The sequence below is a fragment of the Hypomesus nipponensis genome, chromosome 23, assembly GCF_054491055.1.
Source record: "Hypomesus nipponensis isolate SF chromosome 23, ASM5449105v1, whole genome shotgun sequence".
NCBI classification, from domain to species: domain Eukaryota; kingdom Metazoa; phylum Chordata; class Actinopteri; order Osmeriformes; family Osmeridae; genus Hypomesus; species Hypomesus nipponensis.
Window position 1 is genome coordinate 9073102 of NC_140383.1, and position 26281 is coordinate 9099382.

General features: G+C 46.8%; 1 protein-coding gene across 3 annotated transcripts in view; it reads right to left on the minus strand.

Annotated features, from left to right (window-relative positions):
* myo1b (myosin IB) overlaps nucleotides 1-26281 on the minus strand; it is a 51649-nt gene that overhangs the window by 24012 nt on the left and 1356 nt on the right. For all 3 annotated transcript variants that reach the window (XM_084688838.1, XM_084688837.1, XM_084688836.1), the window contains exons 2-6: nucleotides 21058-21201; nucleotides 18323-18438; nucleotides 4073-4167; nucleotides 1350-1454; nucleotides 46-92 (exon numbers count right to left, since the gene is read on the minus strand). In XM_084688838.1, coding sequence (XP_084544964.1) covers nucleotides 46-92; nucleotides 1350-1454; nucleotides 4073-4167; nucleotides 18323-18438; nucleotides 21058-21183 — 489 coding nt within the window. In that variant the 5' untranslated portion in view covers nucleotides 21184-21201. The remainder of the gene's footprint in view (nucleotides 1-45; nucleotides 93-1349; nucleotides 1455-4072; nucleotides 4168-18322; nucleotides 18439-21057; nucleotides 21202-26281) is intronic.

Sequence of the window (26281 nt, forward strand, 5' to 3'; positions counted from 1 at the left end):
GGTCACAGCAGCCACAACCGTAGACATGAGGGGAAAAACACTTACAAATCTAGATGAGTTGTCGTTTCGCACGGTTTTCGCGTTCCCAAAAGCTGAAAAAAGGAACAAAAAGAAAAACAGTGCATTAGTATAATTTTCCAGGTTTGAACAGTGCTGATGTAGAACAATGCAGACCTTCTTTTTTTTTTTTTTTGTCCTAGAGTCTGAGTTCATACATCGCCAAAGTGGTTTTAGATTGTTTGGTAAACCACTTTCTAACAAGGAACAAACCACTAAGTTGTGGGGATGCATCTTGTGCACATTAAGTGGTCTGTCATGCAACACCTAGACTGAAAAGCCGATTGTTCTGATGAGGGCTCATGGTTCAGAGCCCTGTTTTTAGGGGTATGGATTAAAACAAAGCTGTGAGGCCTCCAAGGCTTAGCAATGAACCTTGGTGGTATCGCTACATTAGAATTAAAGTGTTCCCGTGTGTTAAAACATCAGCTACAGCCTTAGATGTTCTGCAGCTCAAAACCTGTTTTAATGGATGAAGAAAACCTTTAAACAAGTCCTGTAATCACACGTTCATACAGACAGGAGTGTTGGAACACTGACATTGCACTACTGTGTTCCCTCCTCCTGTCACTGTATTTTATATAAAATGACATTAATGAGTTGGTTAACACATTGCCATGAGGCAAAGTCCCGACTTTAATTGCAGAGCTAATTTAGTTGCATTGATTAAGTTCATTAGTAGTTTGCATGTCTGGGGTTTTTTAACTAGCACACTGGGGGCCTTAGGGAGAGAAAGGGGTAGAGACAGAGAGAGAGAGAGAGAGAGAGAGACAGAGAGAGAGACAGAGAGAGAGAAAAGGAGTGTGGAAGTGTGTGCTCAAGAGTGTATGACCAGCATGCAGCAGGATGTCTGCTCTGTCTCTCTGCTCTATGGATCGTTACAGCCCAGCAGCTAACCTCTTACAGATGTGTTCAGGCTCTACAACGGCAGCAACTCAACGCTGGGCATAGCTTCATCACTCATGGGCATTTCCTGTCTACAGACCCCAATTTAAAAAACGCAGCTTTCTCTGTGCCAGCACGCGACCAGGGGGATATTTTCCCCCATCAACAGGACTGGGATTTTGGAAAATGGAAAGGGGACTGAATCTCTGCGTCTCTGATTCAGACTCTTGACAAAGAAGGATGACTCAAACAACTCCTGTTGGAGACACACGTTATAGCCAGCCATCTTGTCAAGAGCGGAAGTAAAGGCGCGCCAGCACAGCTTGGTGAACGTTCTCCTATCTGACTACTTGATGCTCCAGCTCTGTACATGGTTGCATGGAAACCATGAAAAGTCAAGTACTCACCTTCGAGCACAGGGTTGGACTGCAGCAGCTGCTCCTTCACCTTGTTCACCTCCTGGCCCTTCCCACACACCGCCGCCACGTATGACATCACCAGCTTGCTGGCCTCTGGAACACACAGGACAACAGACGGGGTCAGAGGTCCGTCTGGTTCCAGACGGGGCCTGGGGAACGAGCGATCAACACTCTCAACCTCACCCAGAAAGTCCCTTACATCACCCCTCACTCCCCAGCTCCACAGGGACTGGGTGTGCACCCCCCAGACAGAGGGGAACTGTTCACACGCTCCATAGCCATCGCCACCTCCACAGTTAGAGGGCCATTACTCTACTGCGAGAACATGATTTATAATATTGCCTGTATACGGAGCCTAACCCCAGCTTTCCAAAGACTTGTTTGAGTTGTCCCAAGTTTACCCCGAGCCACCAACCCCATACCAGGATTGAGGCCAGCTAGCATGTCTGAGGAACCTGATGAGTTCTGCGCTTAGACAGGAAATGGTTAGGTAGGATAACTGTAATGATGTCCACAACATCTCTTCCTCTGGATTAGATGATTCATATGACTTAGTGTAAGCCGAGCTATTTGAAAAGTTGGCTCGGGCTAAAGATGAGGCCATAAACACAAAACAATCTTATACTGGATGAAAGTCTTTATAGAATGCACTACAGAATTGACAATGCAGAGCAAAAAAAGACAAAGACCAAGCGTAGAAAGATGAGCCGGCACAATGGCGTGCCAGTCTCAATGGTGGCACACTAGAGATCAAAAGGAGGCCGCTTTGTTCCATTACTATATCATGGAGAGAACGATCATCTTGACCTTTGATGAGTCCCAGGACGTCCAAACAAACCTAATGCCTCAGCTATCTCTCAGGCAAGAAAAGTAGGTTATGAATTGTCATCCATACAACACAATAACCCCCATTGTTGCATCTTTCATTTTATAGTGTTGCAAAGAATACAGACAGTAGTACCACTCCCTGAACAGCAGAAAGCCCTTCCCCAAACGCAGTAATACTCCAGTCCATACTATAGTCAAAACTAAGGTACTACCATACCAGGATATTTCCTTATGAGAATGGATTTGTGATGTACTCCTACTTGAGTGCACTGACCCCATCCCAAAAACCCACACCTATTTTCATGAGGCTTCCTCCCGCATAAACCTATAAAAATGATGAGATTACCTAAATCCAAACTCATCTCTCTGCCTTGGCTAACTGACTTCCTGGATTCAACCAATGAGTTGCTGGCAAATACAAATACCAGGATTTAAAGACTCCTGTCCACCCTCACCAAAGACCTGAACTACCAAAGAGGCCGAATGCTTAGGACGACAAACTCTAGTTGAGGAAAGTGGAACAGGCAACAGCAAAGGCGCAAGACCCTGCGAGCCAGGGAAATAAAGTAAACCTGTTACGCATGTTACTTTGATCGCAATCATGTTCTCCATACAAAAGTTATTTTACCATAATGTGATTGATAAAGCTTTTTAATCAAGCGCTCTGGTAAACCGCAGAGTCGAGGCACGGCTGGGAGTCCTCCCTGGATGTAAACACGAGTGTATTTCTGTCTATTCTCCACTGATATGTTTGCCATGTGTAGCAAGTGTGATGGAAACCAAATGCCGAATCAGCTGTATTGACAGCAGGACTATAAATCACGCACGCACGCACACACACACACACAAACACACGCACACACACACAAAGACCTCAAGCCTGGCCTACAGATGGACTTGAGTGGGAGCATCAGCCTTAATGCAGGCTCATCAGTAGATGAGGAGCCACAGGATTGAACCGTGAGGATTTTTGATGTCATGTCAAGGACAGACACCACATGCACACGCGCACGGCACTACCACGATACATATTGGGTCATGAGGCGACAACTTCAGAATGACATGCAGATTCATCAAAAAGAAGTCTCTCGTGTTTCCCAGCTTTGGATAATCACGTGGGTTTAGGGTTCACAAAGTTGAAAGGCTGAACGAAACGGGAAATTCACTTTTGATGGTTCTAGTAGCTGAACAGAAGGTAACTCGACACCACCACCGGAGATGGAGGTGAACATTTACACAGCTGTAGAGGGCAGTTGTGTCTGCGTGTGAAAGGACGGATCACTGCGTGGAGGGATATTATCGTGTACTGTAGGGGACGTACTCCTCCTCATCTCGCCTGTCACTTCCATATGGCCATCACCTGGGAATCAAGGGCGCTGCCAACCCTATATAACAAGTAGCAAGGAAATACCATTGGTACAGGCTTCTGTGATGCATGTGTGATTTCTCAGTTGATGGTTACCTCAGCTTCCTAAAATTAGAAATGTAGCTTGATCTACCATTTCACAGTAGAAGCTGACAATATGTGGCTCTATATGCCCAGGTCTGATTCTGTCAGCTGCTGTTTATTGTGGAGGATCACCACTACATCCACCTGAAGTTTATAGTAAACCTGACTGATACACATGCATACTGTAAACACAGTCCTGTCAAAGCTCTGGTTTTGAGCTCAATCTGAACCTGACTGTTATTGTGTCCCTCCATGCAGTTTCAAGGAGCTACAACGGCCTGTTCTGTACATTAAACCAGAATGTTGTACTACACTAGAACATGGTCTCTTGTGATATTTTTCACCTCCAGTGCGGCAGTCTAAACCTGCGAGAGAGACCGGCTTGCAAGTCCTCCTAATAAAGTGGATCCAGGCTGAGTTTGGTATGACTCACCAGTCTTCCCCGCTCCACTCTCCCCTGTGATGAGAATACACTGGTCCTTGTCCTGGTCCCGCAGGGAGCGGTAAGCCTCGTCGGCCAGGGCATAGCTGCAAAACACAAGGACATGACAGGGACATCTATTAGAACATCGCTGCTCAAATGACAGAGTATTGTGTTGACAGTCAGCTTCATGTATTGAACATCAAGAGCCGCAACTTCTATGTTCTTGTTCTACGGAATGCATTTCAAAACAACTTGTGTTATTATATGGACTAAAAGTGTAGTTGAATATGTCATTTGGTTCATCCAGGGTCGTCTTGGTTGTCCAGTGCTTTCCTGACTTGGTGGAGGGATAATTTCACAATAAATGCTTGGGCCCTAGAGGTATAAAAAAAAAAAAAAAAAAAGTTGGACCAGACTGCATGCCTACAGATCAATACCAACCGAGATGGAAACTAGGTCGCATCTGTGGCACTAACCCTGTGATTAGTATAACACTGAGCTCTATCTGGTGGCATCAACAATTTGAGTGTGTTCTGAACTGTTGGCAGAGTCATTGTTTACCACCAGCCAACCCCCTGAATGAAGCGGGCAGCAAAAAGAACAGAATCATCTCTATTTAATCAAATGGCTTCAGTTGAAGAAGCAAAACATAACAATGCTCTCTCTCTGCTTCAATAATTCACTTTCACATGCAGGAGAATGGTGGTCCTAAAGCAAAGCCCATTGTACTTACATTCCAGTACTGGGACACAATGGGAAAGTGGGGCATGGTATAGCAGACAGAACTGGATGCCCCAACAGCATTGGGGTCACCATTGTTCTACTGTCCTCTGATGCTAAAGACCAAGGGTGTTGGGGGACAGCCTGAGATAGTGAGTTAACAATAATGGTGGGTAGGGTGGTGGCTGGGGCGTGGTCCTCTCGTTTTCAGGGGAGACTCCTAAAGAGAACGAGGAACCACCCAATTGGTTGAGGCCATGCCTTTATGGATCACACTTGGCAGGCAAACAGTCATCTACAGTACTCCAACATCTCCTTCCCCAGCCTGCTAGGAGGCCAAATTAGCCAGCAAGGTTTCCCATTTCCACTCCCCCCCCCCACCCCCCATCTGTGCTTTTCTACATTCATTACTCAGGAATTTTCCAGAGCCACCACTAATAATAGCTATGATTGTGGAGGAAATGTTACATGTCGTTTCCCTTTTGCTCAAACCCTGAACACACTTCCCCCCCCCCCCGTCTGGTTTGAAGATGGTTTCTTATTAAAAACAGGGTAATGAAAATCTGACAGGCCTTTATAGACCCCCCCTGGTTAGGAAAAGTGGATGACCTCTGACACTCCTTCACAGAGCAAAGAAACATGGAGAGAATTCAAGTAGTGGAGGGCCACACCGGCCATGGAAAGTATGTTCATGTCATTCAGTGCTTGTCAAAATAACAAGCATACCTGTCAAAAATGTAAACAGAAAATACTGGGTGGGTTTTAGACATACCATGTTCACTGTAAGTACATGCAGGCCCTTAGTTTCAGGCAATTGTAGAGGAATGTATCAAATTGCCTTCCCAAGTGTCTAATTTTAGTGTCACGTCATGACCCAATTCCAGTCCCAATGATGTGAATAATGTTATTAATTAAGTAGTTGGAAGCACCAAAATTCCAGCCTGACAGAATTCCTGACCGCACACGAGGCTTAAATGTCTACCTCAATGGTCGACCCAATCAAAAGCACAGAAAGTTTAGACTTTAACCGTATTCTACCTTTTGCTAAACATATTTGGAATATACAAAATGTGTTAAATGTACTCCAATAAAATGTAAAAAAAAAAAAAAAAATTGCCTGCAGTCTGAACAAGAGTCCCACCGTGGGGAGTACTGTAACGACTTCAGAGGTTAACCACAAAATCTACTTGTTGATGTCTGAAATGAAGACTGGTTGGCGTGGTAGCGGGAAGCCATGAGAGCAGCAAAACTCTCCACACCATCACACAGACGTCTGGATTAGGGCCCGACATGCAGAACAACTGGCCTTTGCAGCAAAGCACCCCACTTGGAGAGAAAGGGCGGTGGGGATGGTGGGGGTTACCTCATCGCTGAAACGTGCAGGGCGGCGCGGCAGATGTCGGTGCTTTGTGAAAGCTGCCCTGACAAAAAGCAAAACAACCATCACACAATTAGCCTAGCAAATAGCGGGTGTGGTTGAGGGGGGGGGCGGGGCGGGGCATAGGGAATTGGTGGGAGGTCGCCTACCGGGAAACAGGCCAAATGAGCAGCCGTGGTCTGATGTGACGTGTCCCCTCCCTCCTCCAAGGCCCCACGGCACCCATTATGGCCCGAGTAGCCCATATGAATATGAATGGCCGTATCACAATATGAATGGACCTGCAAGCTGAGGCACAGGGAACAAGACGTCCAGACAGGGGAGCAGCGAGGAGGACGACAAAGCGGGACAGGACCTTCCGTCTGCGGGGGGGGGGGGGGGGGGGGGGGGGGGGGGGGGGGGGAGGAGACGCACATCCCTCATTGGTTGCACTTCTCCATACACAGACCAAGCCTCGCCTGCTGTGAAGAAGAAGAGGGCGGCTCATCTTTTTTTACACTCCTCGGTCCACACAGCGCTGCCACGGCTTGTGACAAGAGATGGGAATCTGAATCAGATCAGACCATCTGCTGGGCTACCAGCGTCGTACAGTATAATCATCCATAAACCATGAAAGGACGAAGACGTTCTTAAATGTTCGCCCGACGCACGTTACCGTGCACCACAGCTTCTTTTATCAACAGTGTGTAAATTAGCAGAGCACACCAGACGGGACATGAAAGTAGTCTTCTGGCCCGGAGGCCCCTTGGTCTGACCGGAGCTGGTGCCCAGGCAGGGCGGGGCGGGTCAGGGTGGCCGCCTGGCACACCCCCATCAGTCAGTCACTAGGGCCCAGGGCCCAGGGCTGTAATTAAGGTTTCCTCGTGGCAGCGGTGGGACTCAAAGCCACATCGGCATGAGGCAAACGGCAGAAAATAGACCCCCTCCGCCTTCCTCCTCCTCCTCGGTGTTCTCGGGGGGTCAGGGCGAGGGCTGAGCGATCTGGGGTGTGCAGCCGAGAGGGTGGGGAGATGCTCTGAACGGATCCAGATCCTCGGGCCGCAGACGAGATTCAAGTCTCTAATGAAGTCAGAACTCAGTTAGTCCAAGCTAACGACGGCCCACCAAGCTCTAATAGGGAATGACAGACCCGGCCGCATTCAGCAGATCCTTGCTCAGATGTTGACTGAATTTCAGCGGAATATTTCGACCGCGCACAGTCGTTAGCAATGATTTGACCCTGTTCTTGTGAACGACTGAGGGAACGGTCTCTGATATTGGTTGTACGTCGTCAGACAATGTTTGGCTCAGCTCCAGACACTGATCTCTATAATCTGGGTTATCCAGGGGCTGCTTACAGGATGTTGTACACTAATAGAGCACCAGAGGAAGACAGCACTTCCTGCCACCACAGCCACAGGTGGTACCGTGACCAGTGAGTCACTGCAGAGGAGGATCACTAGCTCTGGGTCAAAGGTGACAAAAACAATGGGGACACAGTCCATGCTGGGTCTGCCATACGACATGTGCTACACGATGGAGAGCCCCAATGAGAATGAAACCGCACACGTGCTACGCGAAGAAACGGCCTTCGAAATATTCAGGCCCGACTGCTTTCGCTTGCTGCAACATGGATGAGATCAATCCACATCTGAAGCAGTTTCTCAGATCCTGAAAAGAAAAATACAGCATAATCACCCCTGCAAAACTGACGCTTGCATAAATAAAACCTTGCTGAGTAAAGTATCCAGAGAACCATCTGAAAGCATCCCCCCCACACACACAAACACTAGATGGGCAACAACAGCAGTTCTCTGTTCCAAGAATTCCCAGGTGTTTGTGCGTGCCAACATGCTGCACATTATTGTCAAGGAACAAACCTTGCTCACCCAGATCGCATCAAATTGAGTGGAACTAACCAGACAATTCAGTTTCCCCCCTCGTAGGCCCCTGGTAAATGCACAGTGATGAAAATAGAGCACAAGCCCCCGGGTGTTGGCTAACAGTCTTAACCTACAGACAATCGAGTGTGTGTCTTACAGTAGCCTCTGGGGGTAGCATGTGTGCGTGACTGGCTTGTCTTCTGAGGGGAACCCCTACTCCTACCCCCCACCCCCACCCCACCCCCCCCCCCCCTCCGCTCCTCCTCCTCAATGTCTCTTTTAGACAGGAGCACACACACACACGCAAACGTTATGCCACAGGATGTTGGAAACAGAAGGAGAAGTCAGGCCTGTTTTTAGCTCAGAGAGGTCCGGATGACTTTAATGCTTCCCTGTGTTTGCCCTCCCAGTCTGCTCCCTGACTCAGCTTTCCTACCGCTGCCTACTCCATCCTACTGCTCCCTACTCCATCCTACTGCTCCCTACTCCATCCTACTGCTCCCTACTCCATCCTACTGCTCCCTACTCCATCCTACTGCTCCCTACTCCATCCTACTGCTCCCTACTCAGTCACTGCTACTTCCTTCTGCTCCTGCCACCGAGGCTACATGTGCAGTGTGTGTACAGAGCAGGCAATCAACCTTAAGGCTCTCTCCTCTGTCTATTGTTAGACCGAGAAGACATTTCTGCGGAAGGAAACACTCGAGTGTGAACCCAACCAAGTCCACATGTGGACTTTACCATAGGATGGTCAGTTTAGAATGAAGTCATACAGTACTTCTCCTGTACGGAGGGGATCATGAGGTTAGACTGCTCGTCACAACCCAGTTCTCTTTCATTCCCGCAGAACTTTAGAGAACGGCTACGCTTGTTTAAACTCAATTATATTGATACACAGCTTTTAACAGTGCAAACGGCATCAGATACAAATCTCAAAATGTCTAAACAATGAGTGCATAGTTCCAGGCACCATTGATTGCCATCCACACACACACACACACACACACACACACACAGTGGGCACAGGCAAATAGAGAGCAGAAAATCACTTGACATGTCTCCAAGGGTGCTCTGACCCTGCGGTGACCTGGCATCTTTAGTCAAAACTAACTCAGAGGGCCAGAAACGGGGTCCCACAGACTACAGACACGGCCATTGTGGCAGCGGGTGACTGGCAGGCCGACAGCGACGGCCGGCCCCAGCCCGTGCCACTGAGGAGAGGCTGTTTACTCTGGCCCACACCAGGATATGAGGCGGGGGGGGGGGATACGACGGGGATAGACATTTAGTAAAAATGCCCGGTGCCAAAAGAAACGGAGCAGATGGAACCATTAGAGTTGAGAGGTTACGATGGAGTAGACCCAGTGCTTCTGTGGAACGTATTATGGGGGGAGGGGGGGGGGGGGGCGGGAACAAGGTGTCGAGTCATCTTCACCTGGATGTCTGAGAGGGTGTACAGAGGTAAACACAGAAAGAGTGCGCCTTCGGGCACATCCACGGAGCTTCGAAAGCTAATTACTTGAGATGAATCAGCCCGACAGTTTGTTATGACAGAACTGAGGGGAAGTTTTACATCTACATTGTATGGATCCGCTCAAACACCATCACTGTCAAGGCCACACGATTAAGCGTGTTAAAAACCACATGTTCAGCTGCAGTGTAAAGTCATGGGAAGTAATGCTTAGGAATGTAAACAACGAGAAAACCAAGAAAAACATTGACTTTGTCGTAGTCAAGGGCAAAGTTCAGTCAGTGTAATGGAGAAGCTACTTGAAAGGAAATGACATGCGCATTCATTTGCACATAAATAAAGCATCTGAATATAAACCTCTACTTTACCTCAAATTTTGGAAGATAACAAGTACGGTGAATCAAGAAGACCACCATGTCTATATATTTTGAAATATCAACACTAACCATCATTTCTGAGGAGCTTCAAGTACATAACACCAGGAGGCTCTTTGCATAGTGGGGTTTACAAGGAAGGAAACGTTTGTGAAATCCATCTGGTCAATATGCCTGCATTCAGCTGTGCTACTTATTAACTTATGTAAGCTGTGAAAATATCACACCACAATTCTTTTGTTCAGACTGAACAGGGAAGTACACTTCTATAAATGAGTTCCATCATTGGTCACGATAGCACAAACTGACACAGGGTGGGTTCCAGTGATCAATACGGTTCAATACAGTGTGGTGCTTCAGTGCTATAGCCAAACTGAGACGTGATGTTCAAACATCTTTCAGGAGCTGCTCCTTTCCCCACACCTCCTGCCAGTGAAACAGACAAAACAACAAAGTAGTGAAAGTATTAGGTAGTCGTAGAGCTATAGGAAGGTAGGAATCATTTCGCAGCAGAGCCTGTCAGTCACAGAACCTTGCTCCTATCCATCAGACCCAAGCATGTGTTTGTGCGCCGTTACCATAGGGACTGAAGTATCATATTATGTTCTTAACAGACACGGGTGTGTGGAGGAGGCACACAGTCGCCCGCCCATAGCGAGAGCCTCCTCGTTCCTCTCTACCGTCACCAGGTCACCGTCACGCCAACACACGAGGGCTGCAGCGCGCTGCTCAGCCCACCTGGGTCAGAACGGCAGATTTGAGAGCCCACTAACAATTATTTTTCCTACAGCCTGTCGTAAGTAGGACAAAGAACGGTTCATAACAATGTGGCTGATCGTGATTTCTTGGAGCCAAGGGGATGAGGAGGACTATAAAGAACTTCACGTGGATTGGATGAAATGTACTTTTTACTCAAACAAAAAAAAGATATGTTTGTCAGAGAAGGTGGTGAAGAATGTTTCAGGTAAACCTCCTTTCCAAGAAACAATGGCATTCTGCCTGGCTAAAATGTTCTGTTCCAAGGTTTCCTGGAAAAGTAAACAAATGAGTACAGTAAATAGATTTTTTAAAGACTGGAGGGCTGGGGCTTTTTAAATATTTTGTATAGTACCAGACCGCGTCCATAGCCGATGCACAAAACACATCTCCATGCAACACATATCTGTCAGAACCCCCCCCTTAATGGATCAGCATCATTATCACAGACTATGCAAACAAATGTGTACTTACTATAAAAGAAAGAGTCGAGAGTCCACAGCCTCATCACCGTGGTAGCTACGTTACCATGGCGCATCACCATGACTTCAATACTGCTTCACACAGGGACAATTACAGTAGGCCTCTTCATTGTGTTGTGGGGGGGGGGGATTTCTTAGGCCACTCGGAAGACAATTAGTGTGAAAAGTGTGTGTTGGGTGTGTCTGCCATATGTCCAGTCATTTGTTTTGCCATTTGAGGCTACAGCTCAGCTTTATAGCAGGAGACCTGTCATGCTGTGAGGCTGGGGAGAGAGATTCACAGTGGGCCATTAAGCCAGACATCTGGCCCACACCCTGCATAGAGACTGGTCTCCGAGCCTCCCCACATATATGCGAGATCTGGCGCCGATAGACCAAGTCAAACAGCACATCAGCAGAACCAGCGTCCGCACTGCGCGCACTAATGAACCCTCTCCCCCCCGTGCCCAAACTTAGAACGGGACTCCCCGACACGGACGCGCCATGGCTGACGTCCATGTCTTGTACCCACACGCTGCTGATGCGCTCAAATTCCACCTTAAATAGAAACAACCTGCGAGAACCTCCCACACACCTCCCCTGCATGTAGGAGGAGACGCAGAGAAACCTGGGAGTTGCTCAGTGTCACGTTCGTTATTCATCTGCCTCCAAACAACTCCCACACCGATTCATGCTCTACCTACCTTGGTCCTGGAACACAGGATCACAGGCCCCTCCTTGGGAGGCCTGGCCCCATCATGCACCTGGTGCGTCAGCTAAAGCCCGTGAGGCACACTCTGGTTTCGATTAAGCCCCTCTCCCGCAGATAGCTTGGGTCGCAACAAGACACTTATCGAAAAGGCACAGCCCGCCCCCAAACACGGGAGCCGCAGCAACCACATCAAGTCGTCTCTGCGGTGCCAGCGTTGCGCTGACGCAAAACTGCAATCATATTAGGTTACAAGCTGGAGCAGCGGTGACCATGTCATTTTCAGATTGAGCCCAGAATCCGGGCTAAGTCCTGATGAGCCTCTTAGTGGGCCTACGGGCCAGCTTCCTGAGTCTGAGCTGAGGAGAGGCACCCACCAGGAGGCTGTGTTCCCACAGCGTGGACACCCCACCCCCACCCCCCCCCATCAGGCGGGCCTATCTGCACACGGAAACATGAGCGAGTCCCTCTGGAGCCTGACCTGGACAGCCTCCGCTGTGCTAATAGAGCCCGTAACACCTCAAGCAAGGACTGAAAAGGCACAAGGTTCCTGGAGCGAAGAGCTGGCCTTGTGCTCCTTTGATCTGTGCAGGATTCAATCGTCGCCAGATAGGATTTCCTTGGCATAACCTAATGCCTATGATATCCCTCGGGTCAGAAACGGTGTCCTGCCCGACTCTAAAAGCCTGTATTCCCCACAGTCCCCTAACCACACCACCCTCTCCTGGACACCCCAAATGGCCATAACGCCTTTCAGCTGGGCCTTTGTGACCTATCGGTGAATCTCGAAGCCCTCGTGGCCAACCCCCACAATGCCCTGAGAGCACTGAGCGAGAGGGTCTGGAACAGTGGTCTGATTACCTCATTACACCCAGGCGGAACACAATCCCCCCCTCCCCCCCCCCCCCTCAGGAGAAATCGAGCCGTCCACTTCACCACTGTTACCAGCTCAATCTTTGCAAGGGCTGGCTACCGGGCCACACAAAAGACAAGCAACGCCATCTGCCCGGCCGCGACGGCGGGGAGACGGGGCCGTGATTATTTATCACCCCATGATTCCAAAGACGTGTTGAAAGAAGGGGAAAACCCCTGCCGTTTAATAAGCAACGGCTCATCTGGGCAGACAGAACAACGCTGTCCTCTTATGTCCACAGGGGGAGGGGTGTCTTCTGGTCTGTAGTCTGTGTCTAGTCAAGGCCTGGGCTGCATCACAGCCCCCTGGTAATGGGCTCTGATCACAATGGAACTCAATAAGAGCCAATTAGAGCAGCCAGTCGGGGCGGTGTGTGTGTGTGTGTGTGTGTGTGGGGGGGAGGGGGGGGGGGGCAGCTGCAGTGCTACCCCCCACCTCCTCAGGTCTCTGGTGATCAAAGAGCAGGTGTGGACACACAAACAGGGAAATGGATTGTGGCAATAATGTTGTAATACCATATTCACTCAGTAATATAAATGGGTATGGTTTCAGTCTGACTGACTACTCTAGCAATACTGTTAATAAGTAACTTTCTAATAGGCCAATAACCTCTCTTTTATCTAGACTGATCTACCCTGGGTGTTTAACAACTTTTCATAACCCCATCATGTAACAGAAAGAAGAAAAAAAAAGGAACAAATACAGACATACACCAAACTGCCCTTCATTATACTGTAAAATAGGCAATCAATCTGCTCTAAACCAGCTCCGGTGGTCATTTGTTTGAGTTCATAGAAGCCTGGTGTAACTATGCCTCTTGCGTTGTCAGCCGGCTGGTCAGCAGAGCAACCGGGCCACTGCAGGTTTTGGTCAAGCGGTTAAAGAAAACACTGTCTGCCGAATAGCCCATGCTGTGCTACTGCCAACTCTCAACATGCAGACCCACCCTGGGCCATACCAGGGGATCCCATTAAGGGATACGGTCGGGTTAATGGTGTGTGTGTGTGTGTGTGTGTGGGGGGGGGGGGGGGGGGGGGGGGTCGTGGTTGAGACGGAACATGATGTCTCATAAAGAAATTAAAACATACACTAATCTAATCTGTATTGATAAATCGGTATCAAGAGTCCAAATGGTTCGCTCTTTGAGTTGGTCTGTGTTATTAAAGGTCAGGCCTGTGTTATTTGCATGTAGGTGTGTGAAAGCGGGTGTTTGTACAGTATGCATTAAACGCCTGGGAGGGAGAAGGCAGTCCTTAGCAGGCTGCTGCATGTCCGAGGGGCAGCTTGGCAATGACAAGAAAAGTGAGCAAACCCAATTGACAGGAGTCGCCGATCTCACAACTCAGCCAGACTGCTGGCTCGAGACCTCGGCACAACAGAACCCTGCTCGTCTACAGAGAAAACCATGTCCATTGGCAGACGTGCTCAATTCAAATCATACACATTTAACGTTCATATTCTGAAGACGCATAGACAAATACCTCCACAGCAATTGAATAGGGCCACATCAGGCTTCTCCTATAAGCAGCGAGCCCAGGCATACTAAAACTAATGATAGCGATGGCTCTGGCCTTGCATCCAGATAAGTCAAAGCATGCATGCGGCCAAGTGTTCATAGTTGACGGGAAAGCTATTATATCGCCAGTAATTATGGCACAGCCTTATCTTGTCTGTAATCTTTAGAAACTCAGCTAACACAATAACACACAACTGGAAACCCCAGCAGGAGAACACTGCATAAACCATGGAAGCAAAACTCACAAATGAGTGTGTGCTCATGTTTCACCTCCAATGTGCTGTTTTTTTATTGACATGGAATATTAAAATGTTTATTTAGAGGCCATTTGGCAAAACGGACCGAAATACTAAGTATTACTAGTAACTAACTAAAACGCTGAATCTCGGAAAGTCCCTAGTGTGCTCTTTTGATCAGCTCTGGTCACAACGCCGACCATCTGTGTGGCTTTGAAATGACCTGCCAAACCTCCTCTGTGGAAAGACGGATGCACCCATAGACGAAACCTCGACACTATACCACTGCCCTCTCCACAAGACTGTCCTGTTCCTCCCAAGATGAAAGGAGCAAGGTGAACTTGGTAAAATGACACGTCAGCAGACTTCAGATGACGTGTGCTCTCACCCAAACTCTTATTGTCAATGTAAACTTAACGCGGACAGTGACTCATCATTGTTTGGAGTAAAAACAGAGCTTCGCAGACTCAGGTTTCAGTGCAACAACAGAGCCAGGCTGCCGAGCTAAGCCAAGCTGTGGTTTTGGCCTGGTGTGGGCTGTCCTTTGCTGCTGGTTAGAGGGTGTTCAAGTCTCTAATGAGGTATGGGGGGGGGAAGGGAGTGAGGTGTGCAGCCCCACAGGACCCCCCAGTGTTACATTAATTAAAGGCCAACCCTGATCCCCTTTAGGCAGACCAGATCAGACCCACACAATGATCACAGCCTCTAAGGGAACCAGACCATGAGGATGGTGAACTGGGAGGCCATTCATGTTATGGAAATGCTTCTTTTTTCTTTTTTTCCCCCAAGTCAAACTATAGAAATGAGCAGGATTTCAATGAATTCTATTTCTTTCCTAAATGTTCATCCTTCCATATCCTAAAGAATCAAGATCATTCTTAAGATGGAGACTCGATCAGCCCTCCTACAGAAGAAAACACAGCTAAAGTTGAACTCTCTTTTTGATTCAACACCTGGTCACGTTTCAGATTTGCATGCACGCCGTGTTCATGTTAAACACCATCGTGGCCTTGGGTAGCGGGCGATAGCGAGCACTAGGCATCCGCAGGGCTTTATGTACTGAAGATCTTGCCAAGATAAGTAAATGTTTATCTGCACGAGCGACCTTTGAAAGCCCAGTTTGGTCGGTTATGTGGTGTGGCTTATTCACCTAAACTCCGTCCTCAGGACACGTTCCGCCCTGGGTGCTGAATTTCTTGACGCATGAAGATGGCAACAGTGTTGACTTTAGTCATTTGTGGATCTGATAAAGATTGTGGGGTTAAAGTAAATAACATCATATCCAATGCTTGCTTCCAGTATCTCCGGTGACTCAAATTGTTCAGCATCAAGTGCAAAGTGTTACTAATAAAGTGATATTGATATATTGCATCTAGATGATTGCAGTTTTATCACACTGCTTGCATAACAAAGGAAAAGCTACATGGTACTACATTGACTTCTGATACATATATTAAAATGTATTTTTTCCACAAGCAACAAGTTACAGTAGCATCCTTAGCTGCCTCTGTAAATGGAAGGGTTCAAGTCACAGTTACGTCCTATATAGGGAGTCAGATGGCTGAGCAGTTAGGGAACCGGGCTATTAATCAGAGGGTTGCCTGTTCGTATCCTGGCCATGCCAAATGATGTGTCCTTGGGCAAGGCACTTCACCATACTTACAATTTACAAAGATGCACCTATGCTTGTTTATGTATTAGACAAGCACAGTGTGGGTTCAGGCTGACAAACATGACTGGTGATAACTTGGTGACATGTTTCATGTTACAGAGGGCAGGGTCAGCACACAGTCAGGTCCAGATGGTGCAACATGAGGATGAAGATCAATTTATGTATATATTTATGGAGTTTGGAACAATTCCGGCCTCGACAAACACTTCTGACACTACCAGTCTGAGGGCCACTGCAAGGAAGCTTAATTGCATTGCCTGACAATCACTAGCAGCGCATACTGGCATCTTTTTTTAGCTGGTTTACATCATGGTTTTGTCTTTGACAACACCGAGACAACATCTGTTCACTTGTGAACTGTGACTACCCAAACTGCTTAAAATATGCCCGGGGATGTCAAGCAACATGTCTACGAGCCATTACTCTGTCATGATTTGATCCATTCCTTAAGTATGGCCCTGTCGGAGACACTGATCATGGTATTTTGTGTGACCTCTGCCCTAGGCTGAAAAGGATAACCATCTAAACCTCTTTGCTTAAGGTCTGTCCCACTCCCCAGTCCTGTCTGAGAGGATTTATGAGAGAGGCCGACTTGCAACAAACTAGACAGTTTGGTTCAAGAGGATAACCTCAGGCAGAGCCCTGTTTAGTGTTGATTCATGGGCGTGAGCATTCATCAATACCATTGGAACACAACAGGTGATGCAACAGTGAACAGTCCCAAGAAATAGGCGCAGTCAACAGTTTGCTAAGGAAACAAGGTGTTGACTGTTAAGTGTGCTCACAGTTCAATAAGTAGGCTACTTCCAGTTGGGTTATTGTCTCAGGCTACTGGAATGTGAAGCATCGTGAGTCCTAAAAGTTCAGGTCCTGTGCCATCACCCTCTCCATGTTCGAGGGATCGGTTACTGGGCAGTAATAGTCCAAACAGCTGCCCTGGATCGGCCACTGGTCTGAGCACTGGCCTCATCGTGGCTCCAGATCAGAGGAGAGAGGCCTGGGATTCTGACATCAGCCATCAGCTTTACAACCGAAGAGATTTGCTCACTTGAGTGCTCTAAAAACAACACCAGTGGGAGACACTGAGGAGGGGGAGAAAGTAAAAAATAAAATAAAAAAAAAAGTAAAATTTAAATTTTTTTAAAAAAAGATAGAGATAGGATGACACTAAGAAGAACAGCTTTGGCATCGGGAGACAGAGAAAAACATCCTCATTTTAAGCCTGCCAAAAGAAACAGCTGGACACATCTGTCATGTTGGACTGTTCTGCTGACTCAATGCATACTAAAAAGAGAAAGAACGAAATAAGATAAACAAAGGATGAGGAACAAGAGATAGATGGATAAAGAGAGAGAGATAAAGAGAGATAGAACTTGACTAAAGTGGGGTGGGGAAAGGCTATGTGGAGTTTGCCAGCTCCTGTGTACATACAGGCCATCTCTTTTGTCAGTGTGGAGTGTGTCAGTACAGAGGCATGAGAGGGGGTGCGGGGGGCTGTCTCAGAGGGGGAGCGAGGGTGTGCTGCTGCCCGGGCAGGCTAATTGATGAGCGCTGGTCTTTGTTTTACTCCTTCAGCCCAAAAGAGAGGCAGGCTTAACGTTGGATGAACAGATGGCCACCCGCTGGAGAGTGGCACAGGGGCCTCAATAGACCCCCCACGACCCAACTGTCCCCACAACATGTTCTTGTGTTGGCCTATTCCTCCAGTTTGGCTATAAATCTCCTAGTGCAGTCTAAGCATTACACCAACCTTGTGAACAGCTGAAAGTGAAGAGGGGAAAAAAAAAAAAGAAGAAGAATGTTGATGACAAGCTTATATTTGCTATGTTTTTTGGGACTCAGTCCAAGTACAGCCACTCGGACAACTCACCATCTTTGTGCATTGTGTCTTACGTGCACTCTACGTGCATACAAATATTTATGATTGTGTGCGTGTGTGCGCGTCTAGGCAGCATCTTTGGAGTGAATGTGATGAGCAGTGCTGTTCACTGTGTGTGTGTGTGTGTGTGTGTGTGTATGTGTGTGTGTCTGACACTTGCCTGAAAGACCTTTGAAATACAGGGGACCTTTGTTACTGATACTCTGAATAAGGACAAAAAGCATGCTGCAGCCTACACAGCAGCATGCCTGGGCTTCCAAACACAGTGGTGTGGAGGTGGAGGGCCGGTCAGGTGGCCCAGCCAGGACTTACATGTGTGGGCTGAGCTCGTAGAAGTTCCTGTTGCGGTACTCCTCCACCTTCTCTGGCGTGAAGATGGGCAGTGACCTGTATGGGTTCATGGAGATCACCACACTGCCAATGTACGTCTGCAAAGAAAAAAATGGGAGGAGGGAGGGGGATATAAAGAGAGAGGGAGAGGCAACAGAACATTTGACATAGTTATAATCGAAATAATACGGCGGAAACCTAAAAACAGGAACAGAATATTGCCTGAAATTATCCAACGTTTAAAATACCTGTCCTGATTCTATCTATCTATATGGGCTGAGGCGTGTACATGTGTGCTTCCCTCAGCTCCAGCTGGGAATTCCTGATGCATTCCTCAGGCATGCAAAGCCTGGAGTGAACATCAGGAGACAAACTCAAAACACAAAAGAACAATGTGCGGAATCCTGGACGGCATCAGTGGCATACCAGCAGCTCAGAACTGTGAACAAGCAGTTGAGGTCACCAGAGTGAGGTACACGCACGGTGATGTTGTCACTGTCAAATCATGGCAAACTGTCATCGCTGTAACAGCCAGTGCAATCTCCATTGGAAAAACTCATTTGGGTACTCATAAAAGTAAAGACAAAGTACTAAGAGAGGACAAAGTCGACTAACTACTTAGTTGGCATCTTCAACTACTTCGGTACAGCACAGAAATGACCACAATCTGTCATTTACAAAATGGAGTATTCGCCACTCAAACAGAAAACACCCCAAATACATTCAACTCTGAACTGCTGAACCTCTTCAATGTTTCTCCAGCTTAATGGCTGTTGCGTAACCCACTCCAACAAGAGAGGACCGGAGACCGCTTCAGGCCAACGCGACAGCCCACGGGCCTATCGTGAAGCTGAACACGGGAGGCAGGAGCAGGACTTTGAGATGCCGCCAACAAAGACAAATGGGGTGGGCGTTGTAAAAACTAAACGGTGGAGCTGTGGGGACTGCTTCTACATGGCCATCAGTGATGTGTGTGAAGCCATTAAGGTTGGGGGCCCCCCTCCTCCCTAGTCTGCACAGGAAGGGCGCCCACTCTAAGACCCTCCGACATACTATGTGGATGAACCCCTCTGACCCCTTGAATACCTCTGATAATGAGGGCTACAATGTGGCTGGAGGAGGATACAGTAGAGATCCTTATCTAGGCTGGAGGATGAGGGCCCGGTTAGTGTAAACATCATAGTCATATAAAGGGGTTGGCCTTGGGACGTTTCATATCAGGGGTTTTCCATTCATCCTAACAATAGGAAGAACCTTTTCAGCCATTGCATTTAAATGTGTAAAGCTGAAGAAGGAGTAGGCTAGGTGCAATCATAAGACCCAGAACTGTTTCAAAGCTACTGTAGCATTTTATGTGTTGGATGAAAGTATGGAAGAAATGAGTAAATTACAAACTGGAGGGACCTCGTTGCTAGGACTTAGTAATTACTAGCTGCAAAGGAAAAGAAAAACACTTCCTTGTCTCAACCATCACAATCCAGACAGTTTAGCCTCAAAGCACTATCAGACCCAGTTTACAATGATCTGTTATAAGGAGATTCAGACACAAGAAAATGTGAAGCCTCCATGCATACTCTCCCGATTCTGATTTGCTTGTTTTGCAAAGGCAAATTACATCAACGGGATTTTCCATATATGTAATCAGATATATGTTTTCCAGTAGAACTAATTCATGGCAACTGGTGTCATATGACACACTAAGGAGCAGAAAATATAAGGGAACAAAGCTAATCTCAGGAGGGCCTCACACCATAACAACAAGGCAAAAGGAACAACCAGTGGTTAATGGGTGAGTGCAGTATAAATGGTGCAGCCACCGTAATGTGGCTGTTCAGAAGTTGGATCGATTACAGACGTAGATCAGCTCTATGCCATTGCAACCATTGGAACTCAGTTGTTCTCCATTGTGCTGATGCTATAGAGATTAATATAACTAGTCCGACTTTAATTCATTGTATTTGAGAAAAACTATTCTGCGTTTCTTTTCACTGATGATTCCGCAAGTTTCTTGGTCCTACTTCTGTAGTAGGTGGGCCACCACAACACATCACGTTCTGAATAAACAGTCTGTGACAGAGAAATTTGAGGGCATCAGACATATCAAAACAACATGTTTGACCCACAGGAAGTCAACTGAACTCCATTAAAATATCAAGAGTCCCAGAGAACCAATCACATACAACTGTGGTGACATCATTCCCTGGGCTCTGGGCCTGTCCTAGTCAGCAATGAGGAGCCAGAGAGCCATAATCATAGAAGCTGACGTCTAGAGAAGCCCAGCCACAGAGCGGAGGAAGAAGCAGTCAGGAGAGCCACCAGAGCTTATAGCCCAGAGCCAAAGCCCTGATCCAGGCTCTCTGTTCAGCCACCCTCCCCCTCTCTCTGGAGAGAAGCATCCAGCCCGCCACAGTCCTTCTCCTCGCCCTCTAGCTCAGAAAGTTCTGCTTCATTTAAGACATCATCCACATTCCTCAATGACGTGATTTATCGAGTGTCTGAGCTCTGTGGTTACTAGATATAGTGCCACTGTTTTTAAGGCCAGGACAAAAAGAAATGAGTAAAGGGACAAAAAGGGATTGGACAAGGGAAGTGTGGCCATCGGCGTACTTCAGAAGAGTATTGGGTGTAAACATGGGGATAGGCACCCATAAATAAACTGAACTGAAAGAGAAACAAACACATTCAACAGTGGCTACAGTAACAGCAGAGGGACTTACGTAGATCTCATTGTGGTCAAAGCGGTTCCTCAGGTTCTCGATGAAGGATTCTTCACTAAGGGGCTCCAGCAGGACCATGTCGCCCACCCCTATCATGTTATCGAGAAGTGACGTCTTTACCTCCATCTTTGAATCAGTCCTCCCCTGGTAAAAGAGAACAAACAAACATATTAGGGCACTTTAGAGACTAAGCTTTGAGGGAAGGAAACCAGATGACCAGTTCATTCTGTTCTGGTCAGTGCAGACAAGTTTTCATAGCATTTAAGTGCTGTGTGAAGGCAGGAGTACACTAAGCCTGATGGCCAGGAGTTCTGAACACCCAATAACAAACAGTTCTAAACATAGCCAGCACAAATAAACTCTAGGGGGAGATGTTTGTACAGCAGAAGTTTGGGCTGCTTCGCAGTGAAATAGTGATTGGCCCTTGCCTGTTCAAATATCGTTTTGAACACCGTGGACTTGAGAGATTCCCCTGGGAATTATGTAATGGAAGAATCTCACACTCAACTTTTAATTGTCCACATGGATTTGGGCCTGCTCTGCTTTTTGAGTCAACTATTACCTAAACAAGTATTTGAATGAAACCTACGCTAAGGAAACAAATAACCCCCACCACCTTTGCTAGCTGCTTGTGCAGCGGGTGGATATTTGGAAGAAAAAAGGAAAGAAGGAAGGAAAGAAAGAAAAAGAGAGAGATCTAAACCAGAATACAGGGGACAATTACACTGCTGGGGGTTGCATTTTACCCCCCACCCCTGTTCCCCATCTCCTGTGGCCGATAATCCCAGAGCGCACCGGAGATAAAGAGAGGCCTAGGGCACATTCAAGGCCTTGATACAGGGCTTTGCTGTACCCCAAAGCCTGTGTCTGCTGTTGTAACAGAGGGGCCGGGGCTGAGGCTATGCGTTCATCCCCCATTGTTCATGGTCCTCCCTGAACAACCGGCATCCTTTAGATCAGCAGTAATAAACACTGCCAAAGAGCCACTGCGTGCATCTTATATAGAAATACAGCTCAGCTAACATCGCTCTACGGATCACATTTGACACTAGCCACGAGCTGCACTATTCGACATGGTAAAGCAAACCAGCCCTATTTCAGATGTAGTCTGACGACACGAGTGCTCGGCATGCTGTATTTGAAGTCTGTATTTAGCCATTTGAGAGGTCAAATAGCATGGACCTAGATGCTGCAAGTTAATGTGAGGGATTACACGATTGGATCAGCAGGGAGCCTGCTTTCTGAAGGGATAGGCGAAGGGGGATGGGGCCATGGGCAGGAGGGTGTTTAGGACAGGGGTTCTAGCTGGGGGATGGGCAGTGTCATTGATATGACTGGCCCAGACAGTCCACAGCTGGGCTGTTACAAGGTGCTGGGGAGCGCATGGAGTCCTTGTTATTGGGATCCCAGATTACCACTGCATGCAGATGAGTGACTTAATCTTAATATAGAGCAACAAGGCTTCAGTTGACTACAAAACCTTAACTCTTGAACATTGAAGAAAACATCTGCTACCCAGTTGAACCTACAAGTATGATATTGTGAATATAAATCTCTTATTCCATTTTCATGATGTTATTATGAGCCAAGATCATTGCTACAAAAAGTCAAACTAAATTCTGCAGCTATGACAGTTTATGACAAAAAGGCTAGTTTGGCTTTGCTAGACTCTCAGTAATCAGCTTGCGTACTTTCCAGCACATGTTTTTACAAGGCCTAGTTGGCCCAGATATGCAGTATCATCTCCAAGATGGAAGCCTGGAATGTCGAGGCGATGAAAAGCTCAATTCATTGTGATGGACCTCTATAAATAATTCTGCAAAGGTGCCGACAGAAGAGGTTCCAACATTTAGCAAAGAAAAGCTCCACTTGCTCCAAAAAATGCAATGCCCCATGGAGGGGAAACAAAGTTTAATTTGCCTCAGTGCATAGCAACAGCGTGGGTCCTGTCAGAAATGGGACCTGAGTCTTCCTCCTGACTTTTGTTCCCCTGAAGGGTACAGTGTTATATGAACTCATAAAGAGCTCTGGCTCTTGGTTATTCAAAAGCTAAATGTTCCAAACCCACTCAGCCCACCCCTTCTTTCTCAACCATTCAGCATTAAGGAGAAGGGGAAAATAAGACAAAGGTGGGAAATGACTATTTAAGTCAATGTATCACCTTTTGAAGGTCCACCAAAACTGGGTAGAACAGAAGCAGATAGACCAACCTCACTGTCCAGGTGGAGCCTCTCAGGGTAATTGGAAAAAGGGAGGGGGGGGAATTAATACATGTAAAGCAGGAGGATAACCAACAAAGATCACACAACCCGTTTTACTGGGCAGGGGCTTACAGACTGTCTCCAGCTGCAGGGGGAAATAGATTAGCATAAACCAAATAAACCACACCTGTGCAGAGTTGTGTTCGCCTACAGCAGCAGATCAATTAAAACATCCTGGCAACCCCAACAACCTAGGATAACTGAAGCGAAGAGGGACCAGTCAGCCAAACATTGGCTGTCGAGTTAGCACTGAAGGAGCGATGTGGATAGCTCAAGAAGTTTCCTACACTCTGCATATCCAGAGCTTTAAGGGCTGGAGATCCTGAAGAACAATGCACTATGGGAGGACCACGCTCATCCAGATTGTTCGGATCTTAATCTTGACCATCCAACAAGCTGATACACTGTAAATGTTCTTCCTCCCCCCCTAGGGAGAAGTCTTTCTGCGTCTGGTTGGACAGCTCCCCAGCTGGTAGCCTAGTACCCCAGATTCAGAGTGTGGTGCCAGCAGTACCAGGCCGGCAGCAGTGATGTAACCACATTAAAGAGAGTGCCTCTGTGCCTGCATGTCATATTGAATCCAGCTCAGGAGGGAGGAGCTGACAACGGTGGATGAACTGCATGTAGGATTAACATGACATGGAAACTGGCATCAGGGAAGAGAGAGCAAGTGTTCAAAAAGTGCCCAAAATATCACCAACAAGCCATTGTACAGAATTGTATTGTTCCAAACTAGCTAAATGAAATATCCTACATGTCTATTCTTACCAGTAATCCAGGGCAAATTCTCAAAATGTGTAGGGTCTACAGCTCTTTATTGACTAGATTTTGTTTAAGTAGGCTTGATGTAATTTGTGCATTAGTAAATCCTTGCTTAGTTGCCATACTCAGTCATAATGCATTACAAGGCAATTCAATACACGAGTATGCACAATTTAAAAAAACATGCGATAAATTCCTAATACAATTACTAAAATGCACATTTTAGAAACTGTCCAACAAATAAAACATTTCACCATGAGAAGAGTCGACATTACAGATGATCAGGGACTTGCACACAGAGTTTATACACCACGTCACCTTGCCTGTCGAGCAGTAGCTGGTTCTCCTCCAGGGTTTGACATTGCCCCAGATTTCCAGCCAGAGCTGCACAAATAATATATAATTTAAGTTTTTTGGACTGGGGCCATGTGTGATTTTCCACTTGCATTTGAAGTGTGAAAAAGACCCCCCTCCCCTCCCCCTTTTCCATAAAATCTTGGGCACACACCTCTTTTGCACCAAACAGACCATGACATCCCCAACATCTCACCAACTAGTCTCGAAAAGCAACTTGCTGAGGAAAACAAACTACAGCAGTAAAACATTCGGGTTTGGTTTCAAAAGAGCAATTTGACAAAAAGTCCATACTATTGTTTGTGAACTATGGATCTCAAACAGCATAAGCTTGGATGTAATACCAATATAATGGAGGTTGACAGTATGACCTAGAGTCCTTATAGGATCACGACATTGTCTGTCCTTAAAAAAATTATATTAGTGTAGATCCAAATTGGACTTTAATTCACTGAAAATCCCAAGAGATGGGCCAGTGAGGTTGCACATTGCTGAGTAACATCACAGCTTGTTGGCAATACGAGAGATTAAAGCTCTTAAAGGGGCAGCAACATGGAGCTGTGCATGGTAATCTAGCATGCAGGGAAACAGCAGAGGGATGGTTCGATGGTACTCGGAGGTGGAGCTGAACAGCCATGCCTCAGTGAGCTGGCCATATATATTAATGTTGCTTTAGCACCAAATCCTGGGCCTCAGTCACACTGCAGATGTTTTCATATGAAACAGATGGATATCACAATGGCGCATCTGTTTACTGACGTGGTTTTCCTTCCAGAAGAACCCCTGTATAACCTTTGACAAGAGAAGGATCACATACAGCAGGCACATTCTCCCCTACTGTACTGCACATGTAGTAAGCTCTAAAATACTGAGATGTTGTAATCCAGGCTGACTAACTTTAGATAACAAAGAGTCAAAGGTGCAAATTATCATTGACTAACAAACACCATGTTGATAGATATGGACTCAGCTAAATCAATATCAACCACTAGTTCAGAAGAGTTATGGAGTAGGCAGTGTGAAGACTGCTTCCTAAAAGCGTCATGGTTAGCTACTCAGCCAAAACTCAAAGGGACAGGGGCTTTACGAGGACATTACCCTCATCCATAGTCTTCAAAAACACTAAGGAGCATTCTGGTTTTGCAAAAATGTCTCCTCAAATTATTTGAGAGAGGATTTGTAAAAAAAAAGAAAGAAAAAAAGGCCTGGACTTGGGCCTTATACATTTGAATTATGAATCTAATTGAATCAATAGATGGTGTTTAGTTGGCACTGGACCCATTGTCCACTAAACTGGAAGTCACCTACATCAGGGTCACAAGCGAGGATGGGCAGAACCATGTTTAGGCTCAAAAACAACAACATCAAGGCCATGGGTTGCAGATGGCTTTTTGCAACCAAAGGATGGAATGTCAATATGATCCAAAAACATATAACCTAACACAAAACATCTGAGACTTTACACTGAGCTGTATTTCAACCCTCAATGTAATCTCCTTATCACAGTGAACACAAGTTGCACCTGATTCAGAAGTAAGCATGACTTCATTGTGTAAACCTAACCCTAATACAACTTTTTTAGATCCTTGTCTGTTGACAAGGAACATTTTCCATGTTCCCAATGTCAATGTCAAACTAAGTGCCTGTCTTGGGTCCTGAGAGGAGATCCTATGGGCAGGAGAATAAATGTATGCAATGTATAGTATACATTACAATGGGGCAAATTAAATAGAATACATATTTTGAAAGGTTTGCACCAAGCCAACTGGACTGCATGCATGTAGCTGATCTTCCCATTGCTTACCACTTCTGGATGTCTGTCCCACTTCATAGCATTTTGTGTTGGT